Source organism: Lactuca virosa, chromosome 1 (genome assembly GCF_052849685.1).
Source record: "Lactuca virosa cultivar CGN04683 chromosome 1, Lactuca_virosa_CGN04683_v6, whole genome shotgun sequence".
Classification (NCBI taxonomy): domain Eukaryota; kingdom Viridiplantae; phylum Streptophyta; class Magnoliopsida; order Asterales; family Asteraceae; genus Lactuca; species Lactuca virosa.
This window is the reverse complement of record NC_136426.1, coordinates 228,326,654-228,352,018: the sequence shown is the minus strand read 5'-3', so window position 1 is coordinate 228,352,018 and position 25,365 is coordinate 228,326,654. Positions and strand designations below refer to the sequence as shown.

General features: G+C 37.8%; 1 protein-coding gene across 1 annotated transcript; it reads left to right on the top strand.

Moving 5' to 3' along the window:
* The first annotated feature begins 22,021 nt into the window (after nucleotides 1–22,021).
* LOC145127730 (uncharacterized) lies at nucleotides 22,022–24,573 on the top strand. The gene is made up of 5 exons (XM_079062872.1): nucleotides 22,022–22,449; nucleotides 22,566–23,068; nucleotides 23,156–23,905; nucleotides 23,983–24,101; nucleotides 24,199–24,573. The coding sequence occupies exons 1-5, from the start codon at nucleotides 22,022–22,024 to the stop codon at nucleotides 24,571–24,573; spliced, it is 2,175 nt and encodes a 724-aa protein (XP_078918998.1).
* Nucleotides 24,574–25,365: the final 792 nt, after the last annotated feature.

Genomic DNA, 25,365 nt, shown 5'->3' with positions numbered 1-25,365 from the left:
AGACTATTACCTCTTGTTGTAGCTTATTGAATTTGGCATTTAAGAACTTAGCACCTCAAGTGTGATGCCTCTAATAAGTCACAAACACCACCAACAATTGGATGATAATGAGAAAGAGGTTCTAGGCACCAAAATCGGCTATAGTGTCTCTAAGATCACTAGTATGTCTCATTTTAGCCAAGGGGTTACATATTTATGGTGTAGGAATCCAAGAGTCATGTGTAACCCTAATTATTACACTTGGGCTTGTAATGGATTAACACCTTATGGAACTTACATAAGCTTAGCCCACCACTAATAATCCACCATGGATTATTAGCCCAACCCTATATGTATCACTGATTTATACAATCAGCCCCTGTATATTTAATTAGTCTCTTTTGATCACTAAATTAATTCCAAAATAATTCTTGATCAATACTAATTAAATAATATGATTTCTCCATTATTATATTATACTTAGAACATATTAATAAATCATGAATAACCTCTTTCTCAAATATCCATCCTGTCAGATTGTTCTAGTGAAGGCAACCCAAAAGGACCATGCTACTCTCGGGTCAAAAACATACCAATTATAGTTATGGGCTTAGACACCTAATCCAACAGTCTCCCACTTGGATAAGTCTAATAACTATAACTGCAAGTACGACTTTAAACACCGACTAGCAATCGTAGCTCTTAAAAGCCGCCGTCGAACTTTGACGCGTCCTTTAGATAATGGATCATATATTCCTCCATTCTAGATATCGTATGGACTGAGACATGAATTTTAATCATTCTCTCTGTCCATCTGTTGTTTCCCGATTTCCGATTTATGACGACCGACTAATTGAACAAATCAAATCAGTCCAGGCTTGGCCAAGCGCTTAGGGTTGTCATCACTAAATCATCGAGGGGCCCACAGATATCGCTTTTATCCCCTTTGGGTAAAAGGAACGGATAAACTTCGACTCATATGCTTGCTCTATTTACTCATCAAATCACACACAATGATATGTTTTATACCACCAAATTACTGGTGCATTTACACATCATCAATGTGCAACCGACTTGTAAACTGCAACTATATGTCTTCGTTTCAAGAATATAAGATATTATCGTCTCACTAATCACTCATGATAAAATCCATGAAGTGATTCAAGTGAGCATGGGTTTAATCCAATACTCAAATCTTATTACAAGAGTACTCATGAACACTGCGGCAAACTTATGTCATGTCTAAAACAGTTAGACAATATACAGTCAGATTCATGACAGTCTTGCCTCAATACCTACTTCCAAAGTATGATTGACTATGGATAGTTTGAATAATCTTATTATTCGGGAAGTCAAAACATGCAAAGTGAAACACAAGAATAATCTAATCAAATATGGTCTCAAGACTTTTGAATATAAATAAAACACCTTTTATTTAATAACCATATTGATTACACATTATTCATTGTATAATGTTTCGATTAATCAAATTAATACTTGAATTAAAACAATAGTTATCCCATGCTCCAAGCATGCACACTATGTTTACCTATGGTCCTTTCTTTGTGAAATAGATCAACTGAAAAACATTTCCAATGAAGCTCATTTCACAATTCCAAATCTTTATCACAAGTGTAAGAATTCCAAATTCTTGCCACTATAAGAATGTGTTAGATTCTAAACTATCATGCAATATACCGATTGTAATGTCATCGTACCAAAGTCACAGAGACTTTGCCAACGATATTACAAAACTTTCCAATGGAGATTGATAACAAAACAATTCCAAGGAAGCGAAGTTTCTAATTCAAAGTACATTCATTTGAACATCCTTCATGCATAAAAGTTTCTAACTTTCACATAGATTCTTAATATCCATCTCCCATTATGGAAACATTTCCATATTTTCCATATGACAACTCATTATTAATATAATCCTGTATATTCATAATAATGTCAATATGGTCCATCCATTACTATACTTCCAACTGCCCATAAGTAACCAATCTTTGGCGAGCCTTAGACTTTCCTTGACAGTTGTTTAATAACATTAGTCATATCCGGTTCTAGTCCTTTTTCCCTCTTAATGCTCTAGGCATTTGGAAAATTAGAATACGAGAATATTATAGCATATGCAATCGATCCTATACTCGAAGCATATTGAACACGATTCATAATGTCTTACATAAAGACATGATACTTGACCAATCTCTTGCTATAATATTTCCATATATAGAATTTTTAATGTTGAAATACTTCAACATGGTATTCATATATATATATATATATATATATATATATATATATATATATATATATATATATATCCATGACTAAGTTTGATTAATACTTCAATCTAAACTTTTAGATTCGAAAAAAAGTATAAGTATCCTCTCCCGTACTATAGCGAAACAACTTTTCAAACTTTGCAACTTTGCAAATTAGAACTTTGTTTCCTATAAATAGCATTGTCAACCATGCAACACTTAACATAATGATCATGCTCCCACTATCATGATAATTATATTATTGCTAGCATAACATTTATGCTCCCACTAGCTTTGACATGTACTCAGAAATCAGTTGGACTTCTAGAAATCAATACTTATTGACTTTCTTACCAAAGTTCAGATTTCTGAAACGATATACTTTGCTAAATCTTTACCTAAGCTCATACACCTTTTATACGAAAGCTCATATGTGTATCTAAACTATTTCAGAACTTACAGCAATAAGTTCTGAATGTTCGGACAATTTTCCATTTCTCACAATTCGAACTACGAAGAGGGATGCCGTAATCATAATCGAATTTGAGAACGCAATTAACACAACTACTGTCCCCTTAAAATCTACTTAGTGAAAGCGTTTCCTCACAATCATTTTTCATGAATTGGAGAGAAACCTTATGACACTTAGATTTTATGGTGTATGTATTCCTATCCATGTGAATCTGTCATTCCTAACCATTATCATAAGACAAGGTCTATGACAAAAACAAACTCATATGGACTGAACTTGTTCAATCTTAATTTCTTGCCACTTGGTAGCACAAGAGCCTACCATGTCTTCCAGGTTGTTGAGCAGATCGCCCTTACTGATCAATGATGTAACGATGTAAATTTTCAACCAAATTTTCGTTTTTAAAAACACAATAAACCACATGTCACGTTTTCTTAAAACTCACAAGTAACAAATTATGAACACATTTTAAAAATCGTTTATCACAAATCCAGGATCCTCCAATGACATATCTCTAACTCGGATGTGTGTACAATCAAGCCAGCGCCTTCCCGCGATCCTGATAAGAACCTGAAACACATAACACATAACACGGTAAGCATGAAGCTTAGTGAGTTCCCCAAAATAACACACACAAAATAATTAGCCACTCGAGGCTACAGCTCTGTAAGACCCTCCGGTCAATGTGTCTCAGCGGGACCCACTAGTCCCACGGCTCGTTGGACCATCTGGTCCGGTCTCTGTGAGGACCCTCTGGTCTCACTGCTCGTTGGACCCTTAGGTCCGGTCTCAGTGAGGACCTTCCGGTCTCATGGCTCGTTGGACCCTCTGGTCCGGTCTGTAAAGCTCCGCATAGCATAAATCACAAATACATAATGCACAGCATAAAACATAAGGCAGGATAACATAACACCCAATGTAAGCACATAAGACCCTCCGGTCACACATAAGTACCACTCTAGGTAAAGTATAGTGAGAAGACTCACCTCGCAAGCAGGTGAGCAAATAACCTCGCGCTCGGATCTCGAACTAGCCTTCGCCTAACACAAGGATGAACATCTCTAATTAACACTCTTTTCATGACTCAGATAACCGAAGGCTATTCTTTCTCTCTCTAACTCTTTGAAGTGGGTAAAAGACCATTTTACCCCTCCATGGTCTCTATTACTCATGTTGACCAAAACCCCAAAGTCAACAGAAGTCAAACTCGAGTCAACAGTCCATGTTTGACCCAACTCGCCGAGTGCACCCTTGTGACTCGTCGAGTCCCATCGTTTTCCACATAAATCTCGTGAAGGTTGACTCAGCTCGTCGAGTTGACTCCCAACTCCCCGAGTGATCGCATGATTCAGCTCTACGGGACAAACCCTAATCAACTCGTCGAGTCGGATCATTGACTCGGCGAGTTCATTCAAACCCAAAGCTCATTCAGACGATTTAAAACAGATCTATCACTCCAAACACTAGATCTGTCCTCTCGAGGCTCAATAGTCACGTAAAGCTTCAATATTTACGTTCATGCATGATGTTATTGCTCCAAAATGCTAATACATGCCCTTCATGAATGATTAAGCCCAAAAACCCTCATGTGGATGAATAAAGCTGGGACACCTAGACTCTAAGGACCTCACAAGGTCCAGATCTGAGGTCTAGACTTCTTAATAACTCATGCTACTCAAAAACCCAAACAAAAGATGGCAAAAAGCCCTAAAACTCCATAGATATGAGATCCATCCAAAATAAGAAGAAAGGTAAACACTTCTTACCTTTCTCAGGAGCTCTGGACAGGAAATCATTGGATCCAACAGCCTCACCTCCAGCTCCCTGCTTGATAACCTCCTCCTCTTCCTCAAATGATGCACAAGAACTACAATATGAGCTTCTCTCTCACTCTCTAGCTCCAATAGCAATTAGGGTTTGCTCTCAGGGGAAGGTAGCCGCAAATGAGGCTATAAGTGCCTTTAAATAGGTCCCAAACCCGGGAGATTAGGGTTTCTCTGACCAGCACCTACTCGGCGAGTCCCTCCTCTGACTCGTCGAGTCCACTCGTTAAATCCACGCGAGCAACTCGACTCGACTCGGCGAGTTGGACCCTCAACTCGTCGAGTCTCTCCTTCAACCTCAAGATTAACATACACAATAATATCCCTGAAAAATCTGGATGTTACAATTCTCCCCCACTTGAATTAGATTTCGCCCTCGAAATCGCTCCTCAACAACATATAGATCTAATCCAATAACCGAACAGCACCATTGAAAGGATCTCATACCACACGACTATCTTCCTCTCTGGACACCTGAATCCAAATAAGAACTCCTCCCTGGAAAAAGGACAGACCCATCTGCCACTACGCTACCCCTTCTGACTCTCCAGAATCTGGAAACTCTAGTGGCCTGTCACACAGCTAGACCGCCCTCTCAAGATGCTCCTCGAATAACAAACCCTGATAACTCACTGCCCCTTTGATTCTCTATTTGGGACCGATAAAACAAGCCCATGCCCAAAACTGGCTACCGATCACTCATCCCAGACATGATAACCAATCCAGATCATATACCAAGGAATGAAAGGGTCACATAGGGACCCATCCACTGTACTGCAATCAAAACCCATCTGAATAACGAATCCTCAACACCCTGACCGCAAACACTGAAAATGATCATGCTTGTTCGGAAGCGTCCTCCGACATCTAACAAACATAAACCTCAGCTCCCTTCTCAAAACTGAGCACCGGGTCATCTCCCGACCCAACAGTTGAACCTCCAAAGGTTACCCATTGCATGTGCCAAAACGTCTCGCCGACTTCCTTTCATAACAACTATCTCGGCCAAGTGTCACACACACAAGTCACGGAGTGCGCTTTATCCCAAGCAAATACTACAATACCAACTGAAATCGTCTCACCCTCGACCTCTGTCGTCTACTACTCATTAGTTCCATGCATCTTGCGGTCCTTCCCATACAACCGAACTGACCCACTCAGGTCTAAGACATCATAAGACACACAATACCCCGAAACATGAATCCCTTCTCTGAATCTAGAATCTCATTCTCCTACTCAATACACCACCAAAGCCAAACTCATACTCGAGAGTCTGGTCCGATACAGAATTGGAACCACTCGTCCCAATGGAGCACCCAACTCATGACCCATGACCCGTAACTCACGCGTATATCATTTCTCCAAGTCCTTTCGATTGCGATAACCACAACTTAACTCAGAATATAACGATTCCCGACACATATGGAGACCCCAGTATCGCCCCTGGTCTGACCACCAGGTTCCCGAACTCAAAGACTAAGGCTACCCAAGCCTAAAAACTCTTATGCGTCATGCTCTGACTAGCGAATAATAAGGCTCCCCGTAGCACCACGACACTCTCTCACTGGCTAGTGAATACTACGGCTCCCTACAGTATCACAACACCCCTCAATGACTGGTGAGTACTACGGCTCCCCGCAGTATCACAACACTCCCCCAATGGCTGGTGAGTACTACGGCTCCCCGCAATATCACAACACCCTCTCTCTGACTAGTGAGTACTACGGCTCCCCGCAGTATCACAACACCCTCTCTCTGACTAGTGAGTACTACGGCTCCCCGCAGTATCACAACACCCTCTCTCTGACTAGTGAGTACTACGGCTCCCTGCAGTATCACAACACCCTCTCGCTGACTAGTGAGTACTATGGCTCCCCGCAGCATCACAACACCCTCTCTTATCGCCCCACAATCTCATCCTCAGGTCATTACCTCACTGCGTTCACTAACTCACGCTTCGCGGCCCAACATATATAGGTGCACACACCCACCCAGGCTAAGCATCACTACTCCTGACGACCGCCGTCTATAAAAACACTTTTTCTCGCTGCAATTCACATTCTCAAATAATCCCGCTTGATGTCAATTAGTTGAAAGGGCTCCCACCGGAACCATAGACACCTGATACACCACTCGCCATCTCATAACTCAAGTCTCAAAATGATCCGAAATTTAGGACATCATACTCGGATACCTCAGTACATCATCACAAAACCTCACGACGTCTTCCCTCATCCACTGATCTTCCACTAGCACAACTCGCAACCTCGTAATACTCCAACTCACAAATTGAAACACTGAGGAATCGTCAATGTCAAGAGCACGTTGACGACCATCCGAAAGCCCATCCTCTATGGCTCAAACCCATGCGAGAATACTCATACCGACTCTGAAGTTAACTGCCAACAACTATTTCCCTTCCCAAAGTGAACATAACAACCCATACATCGAACTAGAAATTCTCCACCGTCGAAACTATCCTTACGAGCCAACCACCTCGAATTCGACCATTACAACCTCGAAAAGTTTCTCATCACCCTACGTCGTCTGCCCAATGGCTACTCGTTGTGGAGACACTCCTCCTTCCTTGAGCATGTACAACACACATTATCTCGCCCTGCACCTCGCCTTGATCACCAATAACCATGATCTCATGAATCCGCACCGCAGGTCTCCATATCCAGATCTCTAACCGCACTAGAACAATTATCTGATTCTCTCAGTAAATAATCCAGTTCTCCCCCGACTCAGGGTTCGAACCATCACCATTTGGTATACCGCAGTCTACTTCACATACTAGCTTGCCAGATGCACCAATTCCGCCTCATGGGATATACCACACCGCGCTCGATGATCTTCCGGATAATAACCACATAACTCCAATTATCCCGAAATCCACCAATCTCATAAACCTTCTCACGTGACTGCCTCCAGCCATCTCGAAATCTCAGACCAACACACCACCGGATATCCCATCTATCCCTAATTAGTCCCGTCTCTCAATCTGCAAATAATCCACTATCATACCTCTCGTCTCCAATCCTTCCCCCAAAGTCCCATTGTGTGGATTATCATAGAAACAGGAGACTCCGCTCTCACAACCGATACACAACATAAGCAACGAATGCCACCGCCCCGGTATACTCCTCGAAATCTCCTGGAACTGCTGCCAAAAAGTATGCCACACCCAGAAAGGTACTTCCTTATTCTCCTACATCTCAGTCCCCACTAATAACTCTCTCATGGAATGGGACATACTTCGCAGTAGACATGCTGCTCAAATACTCTGGTGGAAAGATCACAACCATATGCTACCCCACAGGGTTTACCTTCAGCTCTGAAACCGGAAGCTCAATATCTTTTCTGCCCATCACAGGAAACCGAAATAGCACAACTCTGGAAACAGAAAGTGACATCTCCTCTATCGGCCGATTGCTCGATTCAGCCGTAATCCTCCATAAATCACCATCTTCTACTCATCCCTAAGTCTTGCGACTTCAACTGGCATTTCACCAAAAATCCCTCGGAAACTAACTCGATTTTTCTCTCAAGGTATTCTCCATTGAAACTCGTTCTACAAGGCCCTCTGGCACCACACTCTTTCACATCTGATCTCATTCTAACCAATTACAATGGAATAACTGGTAAAACCAAAAGCACTAATCGTCACGAGTGATAGTACTCGAACCATGTGGCCACCTCTCGATCCGCTATGAATCATGGTACTCGAACCATGTTCTCTCTTTTCTCAATACGTGTCACACCCCAAAACCGGAACGGCGGAAACGTTCGGGGGTGGAGGACGTCATGTTTAGTATCACGAGATATGTATATGGTAAGCAAGTAATGAACAACCATTTCATTTCGAAAGAAAGTGTTACAATGTGTGTGTTCATAAAACATAGAATTCATAAACAAATAACAAAACAAGACTTGAAGCTATAATACTCCATCTTCTGAATTCCCAGCACGAGCACCTGTTTAATACTCTCCTGAGAATACAAGTTATTTGAAAGAGTTGATCAGCAATTAAGCTGGTGAGTTCATAAGATTTTAGTGATGTAAGTGAGTTGTAGAAAGTTGTTGAAAAATGTTGTAAGTTGTAGTGAGTTCTGTTTATAAAATTTTGCCTGTACCTCCAGAAAATCCTATATTTCCTGCTTTGATGAAAGATAAGTAAAAATGACTCTATAGTCCTTTCTATGAGTATTAAATGGATACACGTTATATAAAACCCAAAGTAAACAAACAATGGGTTGTGTGTATTTGCCTTAAGCCCACAACCAAACAAGGAACAGGGAATGAGGCGAAAGGCACACAGTCCATTGGTTGTTTGATCATCGTTGTATATAACCCTGGCGTATTCACTTGGTACTCAAGAGTTTACTGTAATAGTTCCTTTATATTTAATGAAAAGATTCTTTAAGAAAACCCTTATTTCTTATAATAAAATGGTGACCACAGTGATTACTTTTCAAATAGCTTAGTTTATACTGCTATATATAATCTAATATCGGATAGAAAGTTAATTAAGTGGATTTTCCCTAAGCCCACAACCAAACGAGGAACATGAAGTAAGGCGGAAAGCACACATCCAACTACCTATTGGGTATTAGTTTTATATATAAACATGGTGTATAAACTAAGGTATTATAGAGTTACTCACCTAAGGTCCTTTAAATTGCACTGGTTTAATAAAATGGATTAAACCCTTTACTGGGAAGTTTCTAGTTTTGAATACCAAAAGTACTGATTTTGGAAAGTATGTTTTGTACTAGAAAAACTCTGCTTTGACTCTGTATCCTATAACCTGACCCATACCTGGTACCCTTATGATGACTTAATGTATACTGAGCATACATATATATATAATCGGATAGAAAATAGATTGGGTGAATTCGTTCCAAGCCCACAACCAAACAAGGAACAGGAAATGAAGCGGAGAGCATACATCCTATTACCTGTCGGGCCCTATTGGTATATATAAATCCTGTGATGTATACATTAAGGAATCATAAGACTAGCATTATGGTCCTTTCTTTTAAACGTAGCCTTCTACCAAGGCATCTTCTGTTAAACGCAGCCTTCTACCAAGGCATCTACTGTTATGTGCTAGACTCGACTGTTCCGTTTGTCGTTTGTAAAAATGTATGTTTTCCCTAGTTTATAGCTATCTTAACTCGAAAATAGTTTGAGTTTGACTTTCAAGTGGTACTGTCACTTTATGAAAGTAATGGGAAATGTAAGTACACAGTTGTCATTTATAATGACATGCGGATGTACTAATGACCTAAAAACATGTTTGTTTTATTATGGTCATAATGTGAAGGCTAGACCCCCTACTATACGTTCTCCCTGTCTAGAGATTAAGGGAACCAAACGTGACCTCTGCAAATTCTTGCAAGCCGTGTAATTCACATTTGCTATATGATCATGTATACCTAATATAACTATCACCTTTTGTTTAAAACAATGAGTTAGTGATCAATTGGTATAATTAGATCATGTGTGTGTTCTCATGCTATAGCAACCTAACTTGTTTGTTTTGTACTGTATATTGTACGTTCTGTTTGTTTCTCATAATTGTGTGTTCTTTCTGTATGGTATTGTTTGTTTCTCTTCACTGTATGTTCTGTATGGTATTGTTTGTTTCTCTTCGCTGTGTGTTTGACTCATGTATGAACTGACTCTTTATGCGCTTCATTGTACTAGAAGTAATGAATAGCATTCTCCTAAACTATACCTATTATAGTTTACTAATATTCTACTTGGACTGTTACTGAAAAGACTCATTTATCTACTAAGTTATGTTTGTACTTTAAAAACGGAGTTTTGTATAACTATAAAGTAACATAACTTTAAAAGAGTTTTTGAAATGTTTTGACAACTTATAAATGACATAAGTAACATTTTGAAAGATGTTTATAACAAACATTTACACAATTATCATTGTGTTCAACTTGTATCCCCCCCTTAAAACATTTAAAATAGTTAAAAGATTCATTACGGGGTATGAACTCACCTGATGTGGGTGATTCAAACGGGTATGCGTGTAAGGATGAGAAGTTCCACAAATGAAGTCCCGAGACACAATAGGTCCTAAATGACATATAATGACACATATTGGCTTGAATATAGTGTTTATTCAACTAATCAAGTAAATAATAACACCTTAAGGACTAAGAAATCGTTAAATGGTAGTGTTATAATCACTTAGGATTGCATAAGAGGGTTGTAAAGCCACTTAAGGTTGTTTTCGTTCCAAGTGGTATGTTTCTTGGAGTTTTCGGTCCATATGGTTTTCGGTCCAAATGGTTTTGATCGAAAACCCATGGTCTTTGATGCATAAGGTGATTTCCAAGGGCTTTCAACAATCAATGAAGTGTTCTAGATTCATGACTAAGCTTTAGGAAAGGTTTAAAGTCATATTGCACCCTTTATAAGGGTTTTCGGTCTAAGGAGATGTACTAGACCGAAAACGCCTTTTGTTCTTGGATAAATGACGATTTCAAGGCCCTAAATCAAGTATCCTTACTAGATAACAAGTATAGTAGATAGATACTTACAATATGGAAGCAAGGAAGGGTGTTTTCGGCCCAAAACACTAGTGTGTGTTCTTGGTGTTCTTGGTGTTCTTGGTGATGATTTTGAAGATTAAAGTGAAGAACTCGATGATACTTGAGAGAGAATGGATGTTTGTCGCTTTGAAAAGGAAAGAATGATCCAAATGATCATGCAATATATATGTAGGATGGGGTTTTCGGTCACCTTGACCGAAAACTCTAAGGTCTTGACCGAAAACTCCTTTTTGAGGAGGTTTTCGGTTTGCTTCATGACTAGAGCTTTAACCAATTCATCCTAACACTGATTCCTTTGATGTACCATGTTTAGAATACTCGAATAGACTCCAAACAATGCCAAAAGATAGCAAAATGGGTCTAAAACCAAAAATTTTCCGGGTTGTCACATCATCCCCCCGTTAGATGGAATTTCGTCCCGAAATTAACTTTCTTAGCCGTACTACTGGGGTTGCGCTCCTCGGATTGGCAGAATACCTACTCGTAGACCTGGCAACTTTGCCCTGGTGTTCCTGATAGGATTCGTACTTGGTCCATCTATCATTACCTCGTGTATACAAGTCGTATATAATCAGGGTTAGTAAGACGGTCGGATGTGCGACTCTGCCCCAGGTCCACAACCAAACAAGGAACAGGAGATAGGGCGGAAACACACATACTAAATCTGCATAATCATAATCATATACTACCCTCGCGTATACACTGAATAGTGATAGGTGGGCTGTATTCGTCCATAGCCTCTATGCTCGAACTTGGTCTGCTGGACGAGTGGTATTTCGTGACGGTCTGCGGACATTTGACGGTAAGGCTTCGGAGGACAAAGTACTCTTCGCACGAGTACTTCAGGGGTTTAGAATACGAAGGATAAAACTGAGTTTTACGTCGGACTTTCGATACGAATGACGAAAGTTTCGAGAACTTGTCGATCGGGGCGATAGAAACATATGAACTCAGTATGGTGAGGACCACGCCAACTCATGACGAAAGATAGTAACGGACTCTTTACTGAACAAACTTTTGGTCAAATGAAAGAAACGTCTGTTATACGACGATGTATCTGTTGGATTAGTGTCTAAGTCCATAACTATAATTGGTATATACTTGACCCGACCCGGCATGGTCCATTTGGGTTGCATGGCATCAGAACAATTGGATAGACCTTTTAATGAGAAGAAGATATTTGTGATATATTAATATATTATAAGTTCTAATATATTAATATGAAATCATATTATTTAATTAGTATTGATCTAGAATTAATTTGGAATTAATTTAGTGATCAAAAGAGACTAATTAAATATATGGGGATTGATTGTGTAAATCATAGATTCTTACATATGTGGGCTCATGATCCATGATTCCTTATGTTGGGTTTAACCCATGTGGTGGCCCATGGATACTCCATGGAGGTTAAAACCCATGGAGCATAAGGAATGGGTTAAGTCATGGGTTACATGGTGTAACCCTAATGTGCCACTATATAAAGACCCCATTAGTTGGTAAAATCGGCACTAGTGTATTACATAGAGGGCAAGCCGATTTCATAGAGATATAAGCCTAATATCTTCTCTCATGGTTATTCCAAACGTTCATGGTGTTGTGCGAACCATTTGAGGTATCACACTTGGGGCACTAGGCTCTTGAGCTCCATGGAATCAAGCACCAACAAAGAGGTATGTATTTCTACTAGTTTCTATATTACTTGTACTTCATAATATGCTAGTTAGAACAATACGTTGGAAATTGATATTTGCATGTATAATAGAGAAAACATAGATCCAAGGTATTTAGGGTTGCATGTACACCATAGGAGTGTTAGAATGCTCAAAACCCAACAGTGGTATCAGAGCCTAGGCTTGTTTTCACTTATACTTGATGCAAACTGCTTAAAATCGAAGTTTTTTTGCTGCTGGGACAGTGGACTCGCCGAGTTCACTGATGGACTCGACGAGTCCAAGACAAAATGCATCCAACTCGCCGAGTTGGTTCGTGCACTCGACGAGTTGGACCCCCAAACAGCATATCTTCGAGTTTTGGTGTTGGAATTGGTCTAGAATCATTACCTTTGACTGTTTTGAACTTATAAAACCTATTTTTTAATGTGGTAACGATTATGTTAAACCAATTTCAATGCTATAATCAAAGTTTCAAGTTTTATATATGTTTATGTGGTTCTTGAAAAATGTTGATTATGAATGTTCATGCTTATGAGTTTTGGTAGATCATAGGAATTATGTGCAAATTGTTTGTTAGTATAATTCTTGATCTCAATGAAATTGTATGGAGTCCATAACTTGTCCTCAAGTTATGGATTACCAAAAGTTTTTTATGTTTCCTTGATTTATGAGTTAGTTTAGATTAATGAAAAAAAATAGTGTTTTAGTTGTTTTTAATCCAAATTATACTAGAGTTAGTTCATAAAATATGTTTTTGTAACTTATCTTCAAGTTATATGAAACGTCATATTTATGAATCTTAAAACTCATAAAAGTGTCATAGGTTACATAAAAATGAAGAGTCTTTTCCATTTAATTATTTTATGACTCCATAACTTGTCTTCAAGTTATGGATGTTAAAGAGTCACTTCTTTAAAAGATGTCATTAAAAGATAAGGAGTTACATAAAAATGAAGAGTCTTCATTTTAATGTACATTAAACTCATAAGTTATGAAATGAAAAGTCTTGAATAGTTTCAAAACTTGCCCTCAAGTTTTGTAATTTGTAAAGTTACTCTTCATGTATACTTTAATTCCAAATTGAACCCTTAGAATTTTAAAAGCTAAAATTCAAACTTTATGGACTTCATTAAATTAATTAAAGTGTTTAATTAAAAGAGTTAATAATTCCATAAAGACATGGTTTAAGTTTAATTAAATTAAGCATATAGTTTAATTAATAGATTAAACCACCAAGTATTTTAAATGTTTAAAATACACCCTTATACTATTATTATAATTTTAATTATATAGATATGTATAAGATAAAGTCAATCTTACCATTAGTAGGCCTCATTCACGAAGCCGGTCTATAAGGGGGGTATAAGGTTACTGCCTATAAAATGGCAGTTTAATGGGTGTCCACTCTCACCCACCGCTTCCTTGACTGGTTGAGGGTCGTTAGCCGAACGGGTAGGAAAGGACTATAATTCTCCCTTCATTAAAAATATAATGATAAATACTAAGTAACTAAACACTTATAAATTCCCAATCTTAGTTACTTAGGAAAATGTGAAATAGGTGCTAACCCATGAAATTACACTTTGTACCTTACCAAGTCGTTAGTGGAGCGTGTGTGGTTAACCGGCACACTAATAAGGACTAGTAAGAGTGGAAAAGGGTAACTTGACTTTATTATAGATCGGTGGAGCGTGTGTGGTTAACCGGCACATCGATTAGGTGATAAAATTAAGGGTACCAAGTCAATTTGCATGGTTATTCACACCTTGTTTGTGATCCTCGGCATCCCAGTCACAAACTTGAGAGGGCACAATCGAGATTCAAACATGCCATCGAAAGTTCAATGTATCTCAAAAGATCTAGGAGTTTCAAATCCAATTAAAACTTAATTATATTTCGTTTTTCATGGTGGAAATTGGTAAATCGTCATTTACCTACCTTCAACTATTTTATAACTCGGATTACGGCATCCCTCTTCCAGTTATAAATAGGTTGTTGGATCCTAGCCTTAATATTTCATATTGGGTGTTATATTAAGGACTTTAAATCAACTAACTTGAATTTCTCCCTTATAGATGTCTCCTTCAGACAACTATGGTCTTCCCAAATCTTTAGGAACAAGCTATCCTAATGAAGATGATATCCCAAATGGCGATCAAGGTGAAACATCAATCCCTTTATTGAGCATTAGTGGGACTGAAAATCATACTTCACTTCCTCCACCTCCTCCAATAAATCTCCCTATCCCATAAGTTTCAAGACTTGATAAGTTCTAAGTCACTCAATCCCTATTGGAAAACAAAGTCTATATGTGCTTAGGTCTTGGAGATTAAGTCACATATTGACAAGCCGGGAGACTCGGGTGTCGAAGTCTCGAGGTAGCTGGCTGTTGACTTGGTTCTTCAGTCACTCCCTGATGACAGATCACGACATGACCCTTTAATGATCTTATCTATTTGCTTGGTGCTGCTGAATCAACAATGATTTGGAACACTGGTAAAGCAAATTTGATTAGAAGATCGACTTCCAAAACTTCATGGACATTGACAATGGTGACACTGGAAATCCAGAAAAACTTTCTCTTCCCAATGGAAAGGGATCAGCCATAGTCAACTCGGTTGACCAAATGGTAAAGAGAAAGGATAAGTCTGAGATAGTCCCATGTACCATTCCCAAAGAGTCCATATATGCCTAGTGCCAAAGAAAAGGGGCATTGGTTGCGAAGCTGTCGAATTTACCTGAAACCTCATAAGGATGGTAAAGTCAAAAGTTTGACTCAACTTCAGGTAAAGTCCGTTATCTAACTCTATTAAGTCTCTTTTGGAGATTCTTAATACATGATGTAATGTAATTACATTTTGATGTTTTTGAAGAATCAAATGAAGCTTAAAGAAAAGGTGTGTTGATTCTGATCGCATGGTTCGATGACCAGAATTTTGAGCCACTACATAAGAGTTATGAGATATTGCTTAGGAATAGATAACAACAAAGTTTTCATATGAATTTGCATTGTAAGGATAAGTTTTTCCGCAAGTTTTAAAATAAAAGAAAAGTTTTGATTTATTTTAAGTATCCTTACAAAGGCATTTGTGAAAAATTGTTGTTTATATGTTTCCATTGATAAGCAATATTGGAAAATGAATTTGATTCTTTCGTTTGTGGTAGTGTCATAATTTATCAAATAAGGAAAGATTCTCATCACCTAAGTTTCAGTTGGATAGAAACTTGGAATCATGCAAGTTGTATTGTGTGATGAATGAGATTTTTCATCTTTGGTAAATTAAGACTAATTCCATGTTCGCATTCGCATGTGAGTCAAGCGAAGGACTAAAGGATCAGGTACATTAGGTTGTGCACTAGTCAGGTCCACCACAAAGGTTGATAAAATTATTCGTTATGATTTACTAAAGTTAAGTAAATATGATTATGCTTACAAGTTTAAGTGTAATGCTGAAACATTGGAAAAGTTTCAATATATGGCAGAATGAATAAGAAGAATCAAATAAGGCAGAAAGATAAAAGTTTCTCCAATCTGAAGAGATGGGAGAGTACTTGTGTATCTTGTTTTATGATTATCTTAGTGATTATGGAACCATATCACAATTGATCCTCTAAGGACACCTTAGTGCATTTGGTGGCTAAGGAGAGGAATCGTGAGTTGTGGAAATGGTTAAATCAAAGGATAAATCATATTTCGTTCCAAAATAAAATCTTAGAGTCATACTCCAAGATTGAGCCTTGAGTGACATAATATTAAGAAAGGTTTAAAACACTTGTCAAATGTAGAGTAAAATGTTTTTTTTTACTCTTGTACATTTGAAATTGGTAAGTTGTGATGTTTTGGATAAAACAAAGACCAACTAAGGCCAATTATGTGAAGTGTTTGTAAAAGAATCCGTACTATCTCTTGAATATTTGGCAAGAGAGTCTTATATGTCAAGAGGACGGTGGGAGTCTAAAAGATCTTAAGATAGGTTCAAGAACTAATCAAGATATTTGTTAATCACTAGCCCACGACTTGAGGTTTGTAACCTATCGTGTTGACATATCATATTTCTGTGCCCATTCCAGTTAAAGTTGGCTTTGCATATGAGTTCTGAAAGTTCTCAAATGGTTGCATAAAAACCTGGAAGTAATGGTAGGCCCTTGTGCTGCCGGGTGGCAAGAAATTAAGATTGAACAAGTTCAGTCCATATGTGTTTGGATTTGCCACTAACCTTGTCTTGTGATTATGGTTATGACAAATTCACATGGATAGGAACACATACACCATTAAATCTAAGTGTCATAAGGTTTCTCTCCGATTCATGAAAATGATGGTGAGGAAACTATTTCACTAAGTAGATTTTAAGTAGATAGAAATTGTGAGAATGACAAAAGGTCTAAACATTATGATTACGGCATCCCTCTTCATAATTGTTTAGACACACAAGTGAGTTATCTAAGGAAAGGTGTATGATTTTGATAAAGGCTTATCAAAGCATCTCGTATCAGAAATCTGAACTTTGGTAAGAAAGTCAATAAAGTATTGTTTTTCTAGAAGACCAGCTGCTTTCTTAGTACATGTCAAAGCTAGTGGGAGCATAAGTGTTATGCTAGTAAGATAATAATCATTATGCTAGTAGGAGCATGATGATTATGTTGCAAGTTAGCAATGTTAATTATAGAAAACAAAAGTTTCAATTCGCTTTGAAAAGTTGTTTTGCTATAATTAAGGGAGAGGATTTTATACTTCATTCCAATTCTACAAGCTTAGATTGAGATTTTAATCTACTTTAGTCAGGGATATATAAGAATGTTATGTTGGAATGGTTCAACATAAGGAAATTCTATATATGTTGCGTTCTCAAATTTCGATTATGATTACGGCATACCTCTTCATAGTTCGAATTACGAGAATATGGCAAATAAAAAAAATTTATAGCATGAATCATGTCCCATATGCTTCGGGTATAGGATCGATTATATGAGCTATAATAGTTATCCTTTCTAAATTTTCCTAATGCTTAGGGCATTAAGAGGGGAAAAGGGATTAGAACTGGATATGACTAAAATGATTAAGCAATTGTCGAGGACAATTTGAGGTTTACCAAAGATTGGTTACTCATGGACAATTGGAAGTATAGAGTAAGGACCATATTGGCATATTTTGAAAAGAGGCAACTCTTGTTCAAAAGTGATGGTCAAAATGGGAATGTGGAATTGTTTCCATAGGTGGAAGTTATTTTTTGAATCTGTGTAAGATTAAAGAACTTAATGCAAAGAAGGATGTTCAAAGGAATGTACTTTGAATTTGAGACTTCATTTCCATGGAATTGCTTTCCATTGGAATACTTTGTAATGTCTGTTGCCAAGTCTTTGTGACTTGTGTGCATATTCATTACAAGAGGATCATTGCATATAAGTTTAGAATCTAACAAGATTACGGTAAATGACAAGAATTTGGTGTTCTTACATTTATTGTAAAGGATTTGGGATTGTGAAATGAGCATCATTGAAATATTGTCAATCGATCTGTTTCACAAAGAGAGGACCACATGTAAACATAGTATGCATACTTGGAGTATGGCATAGCTATTGTTTGGACGAACATAGTGTGCATGTTTGGAGCATGGCATGACTATTGTTTCAATTCAAGTATTAAGTTGATTAATCGAAACATGAATAATGAGTAATCAATATGGTGCTTAGATAAAAGGGTTTTTATGTACACTCAAAATGTTGGGGCCATATAGGATTATTATTATTCTTGTGTTTCACTTTGCATGTTTTGACTTCCAGAATAACTAGGTCATTCTTCCCGAATGACTAAGTTATTTAAACCATCCACAGTCGGTCATATGTTGGAAGTAGATATGAATCAAGACTGTCATGAATTTGGCTTGTATGATTTGTCTAATGTGCATTAGACATAGCAGTGGTTGCTACAACATTCATGAGTGCTCATAAGTTCTGAGTATTGGATTCAACCCATGCTCATTTGAATCACTTCATGGATTTTATCACGAGTGAATCATGAGACGATAATATCTTATATTCTTCAAACCTAGAGATATGAGTTGTTGACTATGAGTTGGTTATACATTGATTGCACATAAACGCATTGGTAACTCGATGTTATAAAACGTGCCTTTGTGTATGATTCAACAAGTAGTCAGTACAAGCATATGAGTCGAAGTTTATCTATTCCTTTTAACTTTGGGATAAAAGCGATATCTGTGGGCCCCTCGATGATTTAGTGATGACAAAATGTAAGTGCTCGGCCGGGCCTGGACTGATTTGATTTGTTCAATTAATCAGTCGTCATAAATCGGAAATCGGGAAACAACAAATGGACAGAGAGAATGATTATAATCCATGTCTCAGTCCATATGATATCTAGAATGGAGGAATATATGATCACTTATCTAATGGACGCGTCATTGATTTGTTCAGAGTTCGGCAGCAGCTTTTAAGAGCTACGATTGTTGGTCAGGTTGTGAAGACATACTTGCAATAATAGTTATTAGACTTATCCAAGTGGGAGACTGTTGGATTAGTGTCTAAGTCCATAACTATAATTGGTATATACTTGACCCGACCCGGCATGGTCCATTTGGGTTGCATGGCATTAGAACAATTGGATAGACCTTTTAATGAGAAGAAGATATTTGTGACATATTAATATATTATAAGTTCTAATATATTAATATGAAATCATATTATTTAATTAGTATTGATCTAGAATTAATTTGGAATTAATTTAGTGATCAAAAGAGACTAATTAAATATATGGGGATTGATTGTGTAAATCATAGATTCTTATATATGTGGGCTCATGATCCATGATTCCTTATGTTGGGTTTAACCCATGTGGTGGCCCATGGATACTCCATGGAGGTTAAAACCCATGGAGCATAAGGAATGGGTTAAGTCATGGGTTACATGGTGTAACCCTAATGTGCCACTATATAAAGACCCCATTAGTTGGTAAAATCGGCACTAGTGTATTACATAGAGGGCAAGCCGAATTCATAGAGATATAAGACTAATATCTTCTCTCATGGTTATTCCAAATGTTCATGGTGTTGTGTGAACCATTTGAGGTATCACACTTGGGGCACTAGGCTCTTGAGCTCCATGAATTCAAGCACCAACAAAGAGGTATGTATTTCTACTAGTTTCTATATTACTTGTACTTCATAATATGCTAGTTAGAACAATACGTTGGAAATTGATATTTGCATGTATAATAGAGAAAACATAGATCCAAGGTATTTAGGGTTGCATGTACACCATAGGAGTGTTAGAATGCTCAAAACCCAACAGTATCCCGTGTATGATCGATACTGTACTCCTAGTATGTTCGACAATGTACTCTTTGTAAATGTTCCCGTGTTTCCTGTTTTCTCTTGAAGTTAACACTCCTACGTATCGTATCGCTATGTGCGCATACATACGAACGAAAGTGCTCTAATAACCGGTGGGGATACTTTATATCATGATCCTCCTTGGTACCACTACAATCGCTTGCCATATACAAGTTATGAATTGTTTAAGATGAACCAGGCAGTCGACTGAGTAACTCTGCCTCAAATTCTCAACCAATTAAGGAATGGGGACCTAAGCGGAGTCACTCACTCTAAGTTTGCAACATCTTAGTTGTGCACAACCCTGATGTATATGGTAAGCCATAATAGCTTCTCTAAACGGATCTTTTAGTTCTCTTGAATACTGTGACCTATTTCAACATGTGAGTTATTATAATTACTTTTAGGTGTTATCCCCAAATTTTAATCTTATACCAATATAAATTATTTTTAAAAGTAATTACTATTTCGAAAACGTACCGCTGCTCGTCGACGACTCCGGGGTAGATTCTCCTGCGGTGATCATCAGAATGCGTCCATCCGCTCCTGAGTTCCTTATTATCGGGCAGTCCCTCTGATAGTGTCCAGTCTCACCTAGTGTTGCAAAAATCGGATTACTCGGCCGAGTACTCGGAATCGGGCATCTACTGAGGCGAGAAGTGTCGACTCGGCCAAAAAAATCGGATTGAGTCAAAGTCGGTCAAAACTCGGTCAAACCCGGTCAAAACTCGGTCAACCTCGCTCCAACTCGGTATCACTCGGGATACTCGGTCAACAAGTCAAACTCAGTCAATAAATTCAAAGTCGGTCAACGAGGGCAAAAATTGACAACCCAATAAAACTTATTTTTGACTTTAAAAAAAATAACCCTAAAACCCAAAAAACAAGCAGCATTCCAAAATTGGTTCCCCCCATCTTTTCTACGACCGATCCTCTGTTGTCTTTCTCTTCTAATGGCGAATCGTGAATCATGATACCAGGGCACCAGGCTACCAGTGAATAGCGATACCAGGCAATGAATATCGATGTTGTGTTCCTGACTTTCTCTCTTCCTGCGTCGTGATTGATTTCAACCTGAGTCGTGAATCGCGATCGAGGTTCTTTCTCTCCTAGTCTCACTGCATGTCGCTGTGTTGATGATTTGATTTCTTCTTCAAGAACTCATTTTTTTGTATTTAAGTTTGTGTATCTATCCATGTTTCTCATTTTTCCTGTTTCTTCAAGAACCCGATTTTGGATTTCTATATCTCTACTGTTACAATGTTATTCTATCTCGATGTGGATTTCAGATTTCTTCATCAAGAACTCCCACAATGTCCTACTGTTAATGTATTTCATCTATCTTGCTGTGTATTAGTGTATTACATCAAGAACTCTCTCCCTGTTTCTCATTTTTACCTTAAGAGTTAAGATTGTCGGTTTTTGTGTATCAGTGTACTTATTTCGTGAAAATCATTACTGTTATGGTGTGTATCAATGTACGTATTTAGTATTTTAGTGTATTTCGTGATTTCTTTACAAGTGGCAGTGTATTTAGTATTTTACTGTTATGGTGTGTATGTATTTCACAGTTTGTATGTATTTTTTTCCTGTTTTTTGTGTACAAGACTTATATTAGTTGTATATTATTCTGTTTTATCACTTTCTGTGTATCACTTTCTGTGTAATAGAATATTTCATCTATCTTGCTGTGTAGCAGTGTATTTCGTATTATTCTGTTTAATCACTTACTGTTATCGTGTGTATGTAATATGATTGTATGTTATTTTGTTTTATCACTTTGTTTGACAATATGATATTATTTTGTTTTCTGAAACAATGCGTGTGTTTTAGACTCACTAACTCACTTTGTGTTAGATAGATTTCTAACTGAAGTAATGAAATCAACCACAACAACCCCGTCTACGGGATCAACTGCAGCTCAAGAGAATCTTAAACGCAAATCAAATGATCCTGGACGGGAATATGCATTGTGTGTGAATCCTAAGAAATTGGAGCGAGTGAAATGCATTTTATGTAATAAAGAGATGGGCGGGGGAATAAATAGACTAAAACAACATATTGCACAAATTAAGGGAAATGTTTCTTCATGCCCAAAGGCCACAAAAAATGACCAAATAAAATGTAGAGATGCTCTTCTTGATAACCGAAATAAAAAGAAGGGGAAGGTAGATGAAAATGAGTCTTTAAGAGCACAAGTGAATATTAGAAGTAGTGAGAATGAAACCATTACCATCGATGATGATTTTATGGAAGATTCATTTGGCTCTGTGAAGGCTAAACGTTCTTTTGGGCATATGGATCGGTTTCCAAACACTATCAACCCCAAGATGTTTCAAACATGGGAAAGAGCAAACAAGAAAATATGTCAAATGATATTCGTAAGGAACACATAGTTCGTGTGAAAGAATATATTTGTAGATGGGCCTATGAATGTGTCATTCCTTTTCATGCCTTTGAAAAGGATAGCTTCAAAATTATGTTGGAGGCGGTTGGCCAATTTGGACGTGGGGCACCACCTCCAACTAGATATGAGATGGGAGAAACATATTTAAAGAAAGAAGTAGAAAGAACAATAAATTTGTTGACACCGTACAAAGATGAATGGAAATCTAATGGATGCTCAATAATGACGGATGCATGGTCCGATAGAAAGAGAAGGAGCATCATGAACTTATGTGTTAATGCAAAGATGGGGACCATTTTTTTGTCATCTAAAGAATCATCGGATGAAGCTCACACAAGTGAACACATACATGAGTATGTTGAAAGTTGCATCAAAGAAGTTGGCCCCGAGAATGTGGTACAAATTGTGACCGACAATGCATCAAATAATATGGGAGCGGCCAAGTTGTTAAAGGAAAAAAGACCAACTATTTTTTGGACATCTTGTGCAACACATACCCTCAATCTTATGCTTGAAGGTATTAATTTTAATTGTGCTAATTTTATAATTTAGTGTTTTTTATTAATTTTGAATAATATTATTAACGTTTTATTTATTTTAAAAGGTATTGGTGGGCTACCTAGGTATAAGAAAATTATCAACCATGCAAAAACACTCACGGTGTTTATTTATGCTCATCATAAAACTTTGGCCATGATGAGACACTTTACCAAGAAAAGAGATATTGTGCGACCGGGAGTCACGAGATTTGCTTCCGCATTTCTTACTTTGCAAAGTTTGGCCGATAAAAAGGCCCAACTAAAACAAATGTTTACAAGCGATGAATGGGAATCATGTAGACTTAGCAACACTGTTAAAGGGAAAGCTCCATATGACACGGTGGTAAATGCCACATTTTGGACCGGTGTAGCATTATGTTTAAAGGTTTTTGCCCCTTTGGTCAAAGTTCTTCGGATGGTTGATGCGGATCGAAATCCATCAATGGGTTTTGTATATGGTGAGATTCAAAATGCGAAACAAGAAATTATTAATGCTTTGGGAAACAATAAAAAAGCGTATGAGCCTATTATGGATATCATTTCGAAAAAGATGAAAGGTAGGCTTGATACACCCCTACATTTGACGGCTTACCTTTTAAATCCATATTATCTTTATAAGAATCCGGAGATCCAAAATGATATTGATGTGACCGATGCGATTGTTGATTTTGTCGATACAATATATCCGGGAGATCATTCTTTGCAAAACCATATCGTGATGGATGAGTTGTCGGTTTACATGGGTAAACAAGAAAAATTTAGTCGAGAAATTGCAATTAAAGGATGTGAGGTGAACAACGACAAATTTGATCCCGGTAATATATTTTAAATTGTATTTATTTTATAAAATTCCAAAATAATAAATTTAACAATGTTTTTTTTCAACTTGTAGCGAATTGGTGGGTAGCTTATGGTGCCTCAACTCCACAATTGAGAAAGATTGCTACAAGGATACTTTATTTAACAACTAGTTCTTCGGGGTGTGAAAGAAATTGGAGCACTTTTGAAGGGGTTGGTAGTTTACTAAATTTTAATTATAATTTTTAAGTAGTTTATTCAAAACTTGTATATTTATCAAACTTTTTTTTTTGCTTATTTAATTTTGTAGGTACATACAAAGAAAAGAAATAAATTAGAGACGTCTAAATTGAACAATCTTGTTTTTGTTCAATTTAATGCAATTTTGATGGAAAATAACAAGAAAAGGAAGACTAAGGATATGGAAGTACTTTTAGCAAAAGATGCAAGTGAGGCTCAAGAATGGATTGTCGAAAATGATGTATTGTTGGATGAAGTTGAGCCCGATGAAGCTATGGGTGACGATGAGTTTTTACAAAATCGTAGAAGTTCTAGATTGAGAGAACTTGATGAGGAAGAATTTGTGTCGGAGGATGAGGAAGAACTAAATGAAGATGTTGAATATGAATCGGATGGAGTTAACATCAACGAACAAATCGGAGCTACATTGGAAGAGGAAGATTAAATGATTAATCTAAATATATAATATTAAAGAATGGTGTCTATTTTTGAAACAATTTAACATTTGAAAATGTATCTTTTGTTGGTATTCACCTAATTTTGTAATGAATTTACATTAACTAGTATTTTAAATTATGATCATTGACATGTATAATTTCCTTTAAAATATTTTTCTACATGATTTACCGTATCCGAGTACTCCCCAAGTAATCCGAGTACTCGCTACTCCCCCCTCGGCCGAGCAGGTACCGAGTAGCGAGTTCTCCAACCTTGGTCTCACCACAGCCATAGCAGGCTTGGTTTTCTTCAACTCTGGGGACTTGGGAGATCGGTTGAGCCGGTGCCCTGCAGAAACGGACTGTGTGTCCCTTTCTGTGGCAGTTCAAACACTGCATTTCCCGGCATACTCCGGTGTGGTGAAAGTTGCACTTTCCACACTTCGAGAGGGTTCCAGCATATCGGCTGGCAGGTGTTGGAGCAGTAGGCGTTGTAGCGGCGTACATAGTACTCGCTCGTTGCCCTTGCGGGGTGTCCTGTGTTGTTCGCTTCTTCTTCCTCTTGTTCCCTGACTTCTGATTATAGTCCTCTTCCCTCGATGGCTCGGGAATAGGGACTTTTACACCATGGCGGACTCCATGGTCGATGAGTCGCTGAGCCAGGCGTTTAGCACTATCGAACGTGGCTGGGTTAGAAGGCAATACATTTCCTTGGGTCGGAGCAGTCAGACCCCAAATGTATCTTTCTATCTTCTTGCTCTCCGAGGTAACCATCCCGGGGCATAGAGCTGCTAGCTCGC

Excerpts from the sequence above, each read along its gene's own strand:
- LOC145127730 (XM_079062872.1), top strand. The coding sequence starts at position 22,022 with ATGAAATCAACCACAACAACCCCGTCTACGGGATCAACTGCAGCTCAA. Across the intron at positions 23,069-23,155 it reads CCTCAATCTTATGCTTGAAG|GTATTGGTGGGCTACCTAGG; the intron begins GTATTAATTTTA and ends TTATTTTAAAAG. Across the intron at positions 24,102-24,198 it reads ATTGGAGCACTTTTGAAGGG|GTACATACAAAGAAAAGAAA; the intron begins GTTGGTAGTTTA and ends TTAATTTTGTAG.